General features: G+C 24.4%; 1 protein-coding gene across 2 annotated transcripts; it reads left to right on the top strand.

Annotated features, from left to right (window-relative positions):
- The first annotated feature begins 8,418 nt into the window (after positions 1-8,418).
- LOC110631604 (wax ester synthase/diacylglycerol acyltransferase 11) lies at positions 8,419-11,335 on the top strand. 2 transcript variants are annotated; one of them, XM_021779488.2, is made up of 7 exons: positions 8,419-8,791; positions 8,907-9,476; positions 9,706-9,772; positions 10,109-10,221; positions 10,324-10,533; positions 10,895-11,020; positions 11,155-11,335. In XM_021779488.2, exons 1-7 carry the CDS (start codon positions 8,576-8,578, stop codon positions 11,305-11,307), a joined length of 1,455 nt encoding a protein of 484 aa, XP_021635180.2. In that variant the 5' UTR covers positions 8,419-8,575; the 3' UTR covers positions 11,308-11,335. The 2 variants fall into 2 exon arrangements, with proteins under 2 accessions (XP_021635180.2, XP_021635181.2); XM_021779489.2 differs by having other exon boundaries at positions 8,425-8,662.
- The last annotated feature ends 3,271 nt before the right edge of the window (positions 11,336-14,606 follow it).

The following is a 14,606-nucleotide window of genomic DNA, read 5'->3' as shown; positions in this document are numbered from 1 at the left end:
TTTAAGGAAAAGTGTTAATTAGGGTTTAAAAATACTTCCAATTATTATAGTTTAATATTATATTTTTTAATGAAAAGAATTATAAAGAATCACAAAAGAGAAAAAAAAAAAAAAAGGGACAAATGAAGGGATCGAATCCTAAACCCTCTACCTTATGCTTGGGAGCATGTGCCAATCGGACTATTAGCTCTCATCCGATAAATTTTTGTATACACACACACACACACACAAGAGTTATTTCAAAATCAACACATATTGATTTATACATTTCTATATATCTCTCTCCCTCTATTTATCTTTATATATATGATAATCTTAATATCTCTGTCTATAGCTCTTTTTATTTCTATCATTCTCTAAATATCTTTAACTAGCTCCCTCTATATTTAAATTAAAAACAATAATTTAGTGATGATAATCATGGTAATATTGTACACGTGGTGGTAGCAGTAATGTTGATTTAACGATTGATCGTTGTATAGGTGATTATTCTAATAGTAGTGAAGTGGTGTTAATACTGTAAAACTAGGTATATATAAATAAATGATTTATATATATCTTATAATTTTAAATCTAAAAATTTGTTATATTATAATTTTAAGGAAAAATGTTAATTAGGATTTAAAAATACTTACAATCATCATAATTTAATATTATATTTTGGAATGAAAATAATTATAAAGAATCACAAAAGAAAAAAAAAAGGGACAAATGGAGGGATCGAACCCTAAAACCTTTATCTTATGCTTGGGAGCATGTGCCAATCGGACTATTAGCCCTCATCCACTTTTTAAATCAACGAATATATATATATATATATATATATATATATTGTGTTAGGTGCGCTTATAAATGACATTTGACATAAAGAGTGCTCGAACCCTGAATCACGCTGGAATGCTTATTTCTATGCCAGTCGGGCTACTTGCTCTCATTTAACATTTTATTGCATGAAATATATATATATATATATATTATACAAGCTCTAATGTGTATATATATTATTTTTTTTCAAAAATATAAATTTTATTTGTCAAAATTATATATCATGTCCAGTAATATTTATTTTTACATTTATATCTAATTCTTCTCTGCAATCTAATTTATTATGCTAGCTCATTACTGTTGCATGTAGTAGCTCATATGTGCATGCATTAATACAATAGACACACTTCTTGAATCATCAGTTCTTGAATGGTGTGCATGGCTGCAAGTAATAATAGCTTATTGCATTCACACTTTCCTTTGCATGAGCCATTAAATAAGCTACCTCACCAACTACAAACTTTGAAGTTATTTTTAAGCTGTTTCCTCTCTTTCTTTTAAGAGTATAGTAGTAAAACTATATACATTAGTAGCATTTGAGCTAGCTCAAATTGAGTTATTTAGCAGTACTCTAAAATTTATTTTGTATAATGATTACATTGTAATTATTGATTGTGATGCGTACCATATGAATTTCACCATAATCAAGGTTATAATGAAACTGTTATATATACATTTGTTTTACCAAATAAAAATTTCTTAACTAAAACATGCACCAATCCATTAATGCCCGCAATTTACACTTACTTTGACAGAACACGTAATACTCCCTTATTGGTTGGGTTACACTATATAACTTTCCAAGAACTAAGCATGGAACATTCTAATCTTAACCTGTTCATAAAGACAACTTCAACTCAGCAAATATCATATCCCACTTTGGTGGTTGTTTAGTACTATTGGTTGTCGTATATCTTGTGTTTCATTCCATATAATAGCTATCGAAGGGTCACTGAAGCTCAGGACTGTCAATTATAATATGTTAAAATGCATATTTAAGCCATTGAATTTTTCTTCATACTAACATTAAGCCCTGTACTTTGCGTTCTATATTTTAAACCCTTAAAATTTTAAATTTATTGACATTACACACTTTTCAATTGAGAGTAAATGGAAATTCATCTTAGTAAATGGTCAATCCTTTACACTCATCTCTACCAAATATGTTCTCTGATCTCTGATGTAGAATCCTCAATATAGAAAACCAATTTACAAGTATAACACCCACATTATTATTAGGATATCAAAATATCCCAATTGCATTTAAAACCCCTAGAAACCCACAACCAAATCCCAAACAAAACAAACCAAATAACCACATCTAATATCAAAATCGTCCAAACATGCTTCATCCAAATCTGCTTGACCTTTTACTTGTTATCACCTAATAATACCCACCATTCTTGTGGGTCATCGATACTGAAAATTCTAAAAGTATTATGTGTCCTTTTGCAATGCAAGCATAAAAAATGAGATTTGGATTCAAAATCATTTGATGGGTTCTTGTTTTCCTTTTTTTTTTATGCATAGATCAAGAAAAAACTAAATTTTTTAGAGAAAATGAGTATTGAAATGAGGAAAAAGAAATTTGAATTGCAATATGATAAGTTTTCTTTTTTTTTTTTTATTGATTTCGATTTTTCTCTCAAATTTGAAATGGATTTCAATTCTTATTAGTTTCTCTCTTTCTTTCTTTGAAGTTTTGCAATTGTTTGCGTGTCTCTCTTGGGCATGGAAATCGAAGAGAGAGAAATGAAATGAGATTCTTTGAGAGGCAGAAGAAAACAGAATAATGATAGCAAATTAACTCTTGTGTCTCCTTCTAATTACATATGTGCCCTTCATATTTTTTTAATAAAATTACAAGTCTTTTTTTTCTCCTTTTCTCTCCTAGTCAAACTACTTTTTCCCTTCAACTCGTTGTACACCACAAGTGAACCAAACGCGCGAACAGACAATTAAAAAAAGAGTATAATATTAACAAATTTACAAGTTTAAAGGCTTAAAATGTAGAATGCAAAGTACAGATGCTTATTGTTAATATCAAATAAAGTTTAGAGGCTTAAATATGCGTTTTGCCTAATAATATTCATTTATATATTCAAAAAAATAAAGATTATTTAATATCATTTTTTTATTGAAAAACAGGCTAATTATTGAATTTACTATAAACAAAAATTTCTCTCGAGAAAGCATTTATGTATGAAATGTTTTAGAAATACATTAAAAATTTTGTTTTAATGTTAATAATAATATTTATAAAGCGAATTGCACTATTAATTAATGGTTTATTTCATTTAAAAATTAGGCTACTTAATAATGTTATGAATATTAAATATATCCAAATAAATATAAACCTCACTAGCTAGACTATATATTGTATGATAGCATGAGAATAAAAAAAAAATCATCATTAAAATTAATGAGACACGAAAATTAGAGATTAATAAAATAATAAGGTAAATACATTATAAAAAATAAATGTATATTTAAATTGATCAATTCAAAATTTGCATAAGAATTGAGATCACTAATTTTATCTACTTATTTGTATGTAAATAAAATATTTTTTTAAATTTGAATGAAATAAAGAAGAAAAAGCAAAATGAAAGGAAAATTAAAGAAAAAAAAAGTTTATATTTACCCATAAAATGAGAGGGAGAGTAAAAATAAAAATTGAAAAATCTCATCTGATTTTAGATTGTATAATAGAAAATTATTAAATTAACTTGTATTTAATTTTTAAATAACAACTTCCAATCAAATTTTAATTTATAAATGCAAAAAATTGTACGTATTTAATGATAACCAAGTAATTTTAATGTTTTAATTTAAATTATAAATTATTAGAGACCGTCGAGAAAATGAACCGAATGTAACTCTATCTCAAAAGCTAGCTGAAGGGGAGAAGGTTTATCCAAATTTATATTTAGCTCAAATACCTTATCCCAAATTAATGTGAAACAACATACCCCTATTACGCCCGAGCATGAACATCTAATGCATGAAATTTACAGGCAAACACAAGCAGGGTAAACTTTGATACCATACAGAATATTTGAGGGACGGAAAAATAAAAATTTACTACATTTGTTTAATTTTTTTTTATAAATTTTGAGAGAAAATAATAAAAATTTTGAGATATGAATTAATAAAAAAAAAACAAATTTTGTTATACTTATTAAAATATTTTTGAAAATATTTGTGGCAAATTCTGCCCTAGCCCCATATTATCTTCGCCATTGGGAATGTGTTTGTCCTAGCATATACTGAAAGTAAACTAACCTATTTATTTATACAATTTTTTAGGCTTGTAATTGAGCTTAATCAAAAGATAGCCTAACATTTATTGGAGCGAAATCCATAAGTGCTTGCATGCATATTGGTTAATTACCCAATAACATTAGCAGGTAGCACACCAATCAGCAAAAAATTAGATGCAAAATGAACACGAGACTCATCCTTCAATATTTCTCTCTGTTTACTTTTATGATTTTTGTGTTTGACAAGATTAGATGCAAAATTGGCATCACGTCCTTCAAGCTTGCTTGCTCTCAAACACAGGACACAAGACCTATCTGTTTTGCATTGGCGTCATATATTGTCTAGCTCGAAGTATCGGTTGAGAACGAGATCTAAGCCAGTTGGTCAAAGGTGTGTGATGGTGACACCGAAGCTCAAGATAACATAGGTCAGTGACACCAAAGGTTGATGGCAATCTGTGAGAGCTGAGAGTTGAGAGAGGAAGGGAGATCTGTGATGTCATATGAGACTTGAGGAAGAGTGATGGATGGAGTCTCTACTCTTTAGATTGTGAGAGAACTAAAACGTGAGGTGAGAATAAAGTGAAGGCAATGAAGGGTTAGCAAAGAAGAAAGCCCAAATCGATTTACTGATTCAGTTTTTCAATTAAAACTGAAATATGCTCGCACCTAATTTAATCTTATGGAAGTGAGATAGTAAAAAATCACCTTTATCATCATTCAAGAATGTCCTACATGCTTGAAGAAAGTGGAAACGCATCAAAAGGTGTAAATGAACGGAGCCGAGTTGAGTTTTGAAGAGTTCATGCTTTTCGTCAAAATTTTGTCAAACTCAAGTGGAGCTCAAGCTTACACATAAGTTTAAGCTTGGCTTATTTAAAAACTGAGATCTAAACGAATCGAGTCAAATCAACTTTTTTATCAAACTAAATTTTGAGCCGCTCGTGAGTAGTTTGACTTATTTATAGAGTGAGTTTTAAGTTTAGAGTTATGAAGTTTAAAATACATAATTTTGATCAGGTCTCATATAAAAAACAACTTAATTTTCCTAAAATTAAATTTAAATTACAAATAATTATAATCAATGAATACATTTTACATTTTGATTATATCTTAATTTCAAACAATATATAACTTTTAGAACATTTATAAATAAAATAACAAATAATTATAATATAACGAAATACTATAATTAATATAAATATTTCACAAATAAGTTTATTCCCAAGCCTATTTAATAAGCCTGCTCACAAGCTAGCTCACGATCTTGTAAACAAGTCAACTCATAAGTGTTAACAAGTCGATTGCTACGAAAATCAAGCTTAACCTCTTCATTAAATAAGCTTAAAAATTAAGTTCGAACTTAGCTTATTTTTTAAATGAACCAAATCAAACAAAAATTTTATCAAGTTAAGCCTTAAGTAGCTCTTGAACTGCTTAATATTTAAAGTCTTACATGCATCCAAATTATGGTGTATATTGGGGTTTGGATTACTTTAATAAAATATTAAGAATTGATTTTAAAAATTAAATTTTTCGTTTGAAATAATACAAGTAGTTTAATGAGTTTACTGAATTGAGGTCTGTTTATTCAGTGATCCTGAGTATTATTCAAAATTAATTAAATATTAATATCTAGTCCTTTCTACTCTCTCAGAGCAATGTGCTCCTGCTTATTTGTTTCTTTTTAAATAGCTATTTTATTATGAAGAAGGTTATTGTACTTTGTGCATCATATGGCATTATGGTGGAAAATATGACGGTAATAAATATTCTAGTAAGTAGACTATTGATACAGATTGGTTAGGTTTTTGATACTTGCTCATGTCAAAAATAAATTTGGGCTCCCTTAGTCAAAATTTTGAAAATTCATTTTTTCATTCTCATGTGAATTTGATTCTCATAATTAAAAAAATCATTAAATTTCTTTTTTTAATATAAGACACGGAAAAATAAAAATAAAAATGATTATTTTATTAAAAACTAAATGTTTAATTTCAACAATATATTTATTATGATGATGTTTCAATATTTATATTTTTATATTATTAATTAAAATAAAAAAAAATAATTTTTATATTTTCAGGTAAGTAATTAAAATTAAAAATTTGAAATTATAATTATAATAATTAAAAATATTATTTTTATTTTTCATATAATTAATTAAAATAAAATATAAAAAAGTAATTAAAAATAATATTTTTATTTTCCTATAATTAAATGAAATAGAAAAATTAAAATTAAAATAATAAATATTATAATAAAAATATAAAAATACTATTTTTACATTTTATATAATTAATTAAAATTAGAAAAGCAAAAATATAAAAGAAAATACAAAAAAGTAATATTAAGTTGATTTCTGAAAAATTTCTTTTCTTTACTGGCAAAAAAAAATTAATTTTATAGCTTACATATGCAAACTAAAAAACTTGAAAAGAAATATAATTTTGATTCTATAGTAAACTAAATATAATAAAAATTTACTATTTTATTTTAAATTCACTCATTCTAATTTTGATATTGATTTCAATTTGAATGTGTGAACGGATCAAGGTTAACAAAGATGTTAGATTAAGGATAAATTTCAATAATTGTCTCTGAACTTATATAGTTGTAACATTATAGTCCTTTAACTTTAAAATGTAACATAAAACTCCCTAAACTTTTAAATTTTGTACAGTAATATCCTTCTGACTTTCGATTATTGATTTTTTAGTTAGAAACTAATGTGAATAGCTCCTGCATGAGCTTAGTCAATATTTATTTCTCCTCTCTTATGCAAAGTATAAAATTATTCTCTCTACACGTGCAAAATTATTCTGTATATAAAGAGAAAAAAGATTCAATTTACATATGGCTTGAGAGAGAAAATAAAAATACTGACTAAACTCCATGCTGAAACTGTTTAGGTCAGCGTCTAATTGAAAAACTGCTAATTGGAGATTAGAGAAATTTTATTGTGTAAAATTTAAAAGTTGATGAGATTTTATATTACATTTTTAAGTTAAGAGACTATAATATTATAACTAGATAAATTTAGGAACAGTTATCAAAATTTATCCGTTAGATTAATGTACAAAATTCCTGAAAAGGATACGAAAAATGGAATGAGAATGGTAATCGATGATAAATGTACATGAAAGATAACGGCTTTTTTAAAAAGTGCAACATTACACGATATACTTATTTATTATTAATCTTACATTAATAACATAAGAAATTAGCTAAATGTTGGTGCATGATATATTTAAAATTTTATTTTTTAATATAATTTTAAATTTCATTATTAATTTTAAGATATTTAATTTTAAAATTTTTATAATTAAATGAAATAAAAAAATTAAAAAATATATTTATAAAAGTTTAAGAATTAAAATAAATATTAATTAAATATATCTAATATTAAAACTATTTTGATGTTAACAAAATCTTTTGTGATTATAAAAATTAACAATACATTATAATTTTTATAGTCTCGTGTTAATTCAAATTAACTCTAGCAGTTCCTATTACTATTATTACCTTTATTTTAATGCTTTTCAAAAAATCAACCGTATTTTAAATGAAATATTTTTATAAATTACAATAATTAAGAAATGGTAAAGTTTTATTCAATTTTACTTAATTAAATTATTAATCCCAATTAGTTCACTAAAATATGATTTAACTGCAATTAATAATATTAAAGATTTATTCAAAATATAAATTAATGTATAACATTTAATGAAATATACTAATAACTTGTGAAAAAGGAAAAGAATGATTTATCTCCAATAAATAATTAAATTATATATAATTAATTATAATAAGGTTATTTTTTTTCATTTCTAATATTATTTCAGACAACGTTAAAGATATTTTTTGTTATTTTAAAATATATTTTTTATAATAATATTTATAACATTTATATAAATTTGTTAAATTTTAAAATTTAAATTATTAATAAAATTATATATTTATGTAAGTTATTAATTAAAATATGTAAAATTAAATTAATTCAAATATTAATAACTTGATTTAAAATGAGTTTGGATAATTTAATAAATTTTAATTGGTTTGAAATGGATTCAAATATTAAAAATAATAATTAAACTTAGATAGAATGATTTGCCGATATTCTACCATTATCATCCCTTGATAGAAAAGGAAAAATCATCTTTAGTACACAAAAGCTAAGCGTATTAAAAATGAATATAAGCACATTAAATGAACTTCAGTGCACATTTATTTTCAGAAAAACTTCCATTGCACATTTAAATGACCTTCAATACTGCACAAAAATCAAATTTAATGTGTTCGACTTAGTGCACTAATGGTCATCTAAATATGTGTGTGCGCGCGCGCGCCATTACATTAGAACTGCTATGCCAAATCTCACCATATATATAATTGTTCCTTGTTCAGTGAGCACCTTACACAAGTCGTATTCTATATATAAACAAATTTTTTAATTGCAAGTATCCAAACACAATTCTATCCTCCTGATGAAGAAGCCTATGGAACGTCTCAGAGCAATACGAGTATCAAAGGACGATAGCGAGGACAGCCAACCCTTGAGTCCAGTAGCTCGCGTATTTCATCAACCTCACAACGTCTACATCATCATCATCATGGGGTTTAAGACCCCAATCAACCCTCTTTCTTTTAAAGTCAGCTTGCGCCATTCTTTACTTAAGCATCCTCGTTTCTCTAGTTTGCATGTAATAAAACATATATTTTTCATTTATAATTAATATAAACAAAATCTGGAAACTCTTTTTTCAAATCTGGGACCTACTGAGTAGGTAAATTTTGGGCTACCTTGTTGATGTGCAGGTTGTGGAAAAGGATGGGGAGATGAGATGGGTCAGAACAGAGGTGAACTTGGATAACCATGTAAGATTTCCAGTGCTTGATCCAAAGATGGAGTCTCCTGATAAGTTTGTAGAAGATTACGCTTCCAATCTTACCAAAACCCCAATTAGTAAGTCCATACCTTTGTGGGATGTTCACCTTCTCAACGTTAAAACCTCTGAAGCTGAATCTACTGGCCTTTTTCGCATCCACCATTCACTTGGCGATGGTATCTCCCTCATGTCTCTTATACTTTCTTGCACTCGCAAAGTATCTGATCCTGAGGCATGTCCAACCATCCCAACTATAAAGAGAAGGAATCCCAGTAACTCTGGAGGCTTTTGGGAATTTTTGCTCAAGCTATGGTGGTTGGTGTTGCTGTGTTGGAATACCATTGTTGATGGACTGATATTTCTGGGGACAATTTTCTTCTTGGAGGATACTAAAACGCCTCTTAGAGGTTCATTGCCGCTCGAAGCTACTCAAAGAAGGTTTGTTCATAGAACAATCAGTTTGAATGATGTAAAGTTTTTGAAGAACGTCATGGGCACAGTAAGTCGTAAAACACAAAACTTTACCCACTTTAGCAACACAGCAAAGTCTTTATTTTTTTAGTATTTTTCTGGTCTAAACTTAGTCCATCGTTAATTTAAGACACAAATAAATGGTAATAGGATTCATCTATTAAATAAATAAATCTCACATATTTATGTCTTGAGTTACGATGGACCGAGTTAAGATAAGAAATTTCCTATTCTCTTGTCTATTTTTGTTTTTACAGACAATTAATGATGTGATGGTAGCAATCACACAAGCTGGTTTATCTTCCTATCTCAACAGGAAGTATGGTAAGCTCCAGACCAATTTAATCAAGAACTAAATTTAATTTAAGAATATAAAAGAATTATTTATAATAAAGTATTATTATTAATGTTATAATTTTTATTTAATAATATATTAGTTAAATTCTGATTAAATCTCCGTTAAATCCTTAATTTTATGTCTTCACCAGTTTAATAATCAAGCCAGGTTTAAAAATCTTGATGGTTAAGTATATATACCTTTGAATTTAAGAGCCTTTCATATAAATATTTTCACTGCTGTCATAGGAATGGCAATCTATTGATCTTTAAGAGTTGTTAATTACCTCAAGCATATTAATTAATTACATTCCTGTATTGCAGATGATGATAAGAAAGATAATAAAGGAGCAGAAGAGAATAACAATAATCTTCCCAACAACATTCGTCTTAGAGCAGCTCTTATGGTGAACGTAAGACCATCTGCAGGAATCCAAGTGAGTGATGTTACTATAAATCAATGCTTTTAATTTTATCAAACATTAATTATTAATTGTTCAGTAATATCCATTAAAATTGTATAATTCAATTGAAAATAGGCTTTTGATGATATGATGAAAAGGGACAGTGAAGCCAGGTGGGGCAACCAGATTGCCTGTGTTCTGCTTCCCTTCACTATTGCATTACACGATGATCCATTAGATTATGTACGTAACGCTAAAGTTGTTGGGGACAGAAAGAAAGCTACTCTTGAAGCTAAATTGAATTATTTGGTAGCCATTTTTTCCCCAAAATATTTCATTGATAAGGTAAATTTCTCACTTATACAATGAGAGGAAGAAATGAATAATTTTTAATTTCTTTTAATAAAAGAAAAATCATTTTAATATGGTGGAATTTTTTTATCAAAGTTAAATGATATTATTCAAATCTAAAAAAAACTGAAGTTACATAATCTAATTTGACAAACTGAACTTAAATGAACAAAATAAAATTAAGTGACAATTTTAATGATTATTATGATTTACATTAATTAATTCATCTAAGAATTAAGTTGTTGACGCATTTTTTTAGAATTTAATTGGTTATAAATTGTTAAGAAATTATTTAAAAAAAAGACTATTTTATTGATTTTATTTTATTTTATTTTCACCAATTATATATGAGCAGATCATGTCGAAGTTTCCAAGTCGAATCACTCTATGGTTTTCAAATTTACCTGGTCCAGAAGAAAAAATATCTTACTTTGGCCATCCTGTGACCTTCATAGCATTTGGTGTTTATGGACAACCTAATGTAAGTGCCATTATCTTCTTCTTTAATTAAGCAGAATTAATTTTGATTTCCACGATTTTATTATTATTATTATTATTATTATTATTATTATTATTATTATTATTATTATTATTATTATTATTATTATGTTACAGGCGTTGATAATTCATGTTGTAAGTTATGCGAACAAGATGAAAATTACCTTATCAGTGGACGACAACATAATTGCCGATCCCCATCAACTCTGTGATGATCTTCAAAATTCTCTTGTCCTCATGAAGCATGCTGTCAGGAATCTTATTTTTTAATGATTATTCATTTTAATTGTTATTATAATATTGTTAATCCTACCGTCAATATATACATTATTATTCAAAGAACTTTAAAAATAACTTGTAATTAATTGATTTTAAAAATCAAAATTTATAATTAAAAATTTCTCACACATATACGAATAAATGAAGGGTAAATTTATGAAAGGATAAATTTATTATTAAAATTAATTTAGACTTTATAAAAATTTAAAATTATTTATTTATTTATTTATTTATTTATTTATTTATTTTTTATTGTAATTTAAAATAAAAATTTATGAAAAAAAAACAGAATTGATTAACATCAGAAAATCAATTTTTAAAAAAATTGCAACTTTCATGTTTTAAAAAAAATTATCAATTTTTATAAAAAATTTTTTTAAAAAGATGAGTTCATAACTTTTGAAAAAGTTGATCAATTTTTCTAAGGTTTTTTTTACTTAATTATTAAAATTTATTACATTATTATAATATATGAAAAATATAAATGCCAATGATATATATTAGCAAATAAAATAATATATATTATTTATAAAATTAATAATTTAATTACATAATTTATAATTTAACTTTCTTATTAATATATTATTTCATTTATTAATTTATAATATTATATCATAGCAATATCTATAATATATAATATAAGAAAGTATAAATGAGGAGAGAATTTATGCATATTCTTACCCATAAGTAATTCTATTAATAAAATATATAACATTCCTAACTATTTTCAATAATTTATAATTTAAATTTAAAAACTATAATAATAAAAATAAAATAAAATTCAAGTGATGGCTTTATAATTAAAGGAGATTATCTCCTTTCCAGTACTATTAGATTTAAAATTTTAATAAAATTAGGATTTATATAAATATATTTAGATTAAAAAAATATCTCATTTTTCATTTATAAATTAAAAAAAAAGGTAGATGGTTAATTGTTAATAAAAATGAAGTATATGTGATTCTTATATTAAATTACAAATCTTGACAACTCTTATATATTATATTTTTTTATACTGATCTTATTTAAAATTAAAAAAAATATTAGAGTTAATTAATTTACTGAATAAATATTCATGCTATACATTATCTGAAAAATGTTAATCAAAAAACTATTCCAAAGTATTCTCTAATTTTAATATTTTCTTTAGGTATTTCATTTTAATTATTTTAATTTGAATTTAATCAAGGCCTAAAATATCTTATAAAAGAGTTCTTTTAATAAAATTTATACTATTATTTTTCATTATTATCTTTAAAAATTAAAGCAAAATAATAAGGTATAATTATTATAAAATAATAATAAAATACTATAAAATGTTTTTTTTTATGATACATACCAAATTCTTCTTAGACGCATTTTTATCCTTTCTTAAAAAAAATGTTATCCACATTTATTATCATTAAAATTTAGATTTTTTCGTTAAATAGATATAAAAATTCATTAAAAAATAAAAATCTTAATAACATTTAAATATAATAGATTTGACTAATATTATATTTATTTATAATAAAAAAGATAAAATTAACGAGATTGGCATGAGTAATAAAGGAGTTTGTATTCTTTAAGTAAGATCGAGTGTTCAATTCTTGTAAATAGATAAAATATCCATTGAAAGTGCTTTACTCTTGTAATGGGCCTTCTCGATGTAGGCAAGATTAGGACTAATTTAGTAGGCTAAGAGATATATGTGATTTACTAAAATAATAATAATTATTATTATTATTATAATAATGAAAGAGATAAAAATATAAAAATATAAAACTTTAAAATTTTTTTCCTTTCTTATATATTGGCCTTATTGACATATAAAAAAATGTAGAAGTATAGTTAAAATAGGAATAACTTAATTTCTATTAGTACGGCTTCAAATAGCATTGGCCTGAGAAGTTTGTGGTTAAAGTTGTTCCTAAACTCTCTAACATTTTTAAATTGAGCTTTTCAAAGAAAATATGTATAAACTTTTTCATATATTTTAAAAGTAAAGAATATTGTATTTTGACTATTTTTTGAGAGGTAAATAATTTATTTGGTTTTGTTAATGGTGCAAAACATTAAAGTATTACTTTATCATAAAATGAACTATGGATCCTGAAGTAAAAGTGAGAGAAACTTTAAGATATTATTTTATAATTTTCATTTTTTTTATTCCACGTCAGTAGATTTCTCTTCCAGATCAGTATCTTTTTATTCCACATCAGTATCTTTTAACAGAGAGAAGACGAAAAGTTATCATTTGCTAATGGTATGAAACCTTAGGGTACCACTTTATCACGAATGGATCACAACCTTTAAATAAAAATAAATGATATTGTATAGTACTTTTTTTTTATTTTGTCTTTTTTACTTTTATATATTTTATTTTTAATCTATTAAAATTTTAAATATTTTTAAAAGAACAAATATACTTGTTTAATTAACGATAAATAATATTGGAAATTATTATTAATTTATTAAAATAAGATGAAAGTTTATAGTTTTTCCAATTAATTCAATATTAAATATTTGGAATTTTACAAAATTCATATAAATAAAAATATTTATTATTTTTAATTTGAAAATAAGTACATAAATATATTTATTTTTTATTAAAATAATATGAAATAGGAGTGAATAAACATTTTATAGAGCTAATCTAAAAAAAAAAGCTGCACTTATTCCAAGACTTCTCTAATTATAATTTAATTTAGGATAAATTATAATTTAGTCTCTAATATTTATTAAAACTTATAATTCAGTCTCTATATTTTCTAAATTAAGTAATTTAGTCTCTAAATTTTAACAAAACCTTTTACTTAGTAACTACCATTAGAATTTTAGTAAAATTATTGTTAGTTCTAGCAAAAATAATTAAAATATTTTTAATTTTATTTTTAATATAAAATAATTTAGTCTCTAAAATTTTATATTATTGGTAATTTAATCATTGAAATTTGATTAAATCTATAAATTAGGCCCTATAGTTTTAAAATTAAGCAATTTAATTTTAGCAAAAATGCCAAAATATTTTTAACTATATTTCAATTTAAAAACAATTTAGTCTTAGAAGTTTTATTTTAATAATAATTGGTGTCCATAATTATATTTTTTTTATATATAACAATATAATATAATATAATATAATATAATATAATATATACAAATATTATATATATATAATTATTTATATATTATTAAAATAATAATGATATAAATAAAATTTTATAAAAATATAAAAATTTATTTATAAATAGTTATAATATTGAAAAATCAATTTATAAAATACATGAATGATTTTGTAATTAATCAAA

Source organism: Hevea brasiliensis, chromosome 12, assembly GCF_030052815.1.
Source record: "Hevea brasiliensis isolate MT/VB/25A 57/8 chromosome 12, ASM3005281v1, whole genome shotgun sequence".
In the NCBI taxonomy this organism is placed as follows: Eukaryota; Viridiplantae; Streptophyta; class Magnoliopsida; order Malpighiales; family Euphorbiaceae; genus Hevea; species Hevea brasiliensis.
The sequence above is the reverse complement of the archived record's forward strand: the minus strand, read 5'-3'. Positions and strand labels throughout refer to the sequence as shown.

Coding starts and splice junctions, on each gene's coding strand:
- LOC110631604 (XM_021779488.2), top strand. CDS start 8,576: ATGAAGAAGCCTATGGAACGTCTCAGAGCAATACGAGTATCAAAGGAC. Junction 9,477..9,705: donor TGAAGAACGTCATGGGCACA/GTAAGTCGTAAA, acceptor TTGTTTTTACAG/ACAATTAATGATGTGATGGT. Junction 10,222..10,323: donor GACCATCTGCAGGAATCCAA/GTGAGTGATGTT, acceptor AATTGAAAATAG/GCTTTTGATGATATGATGAA.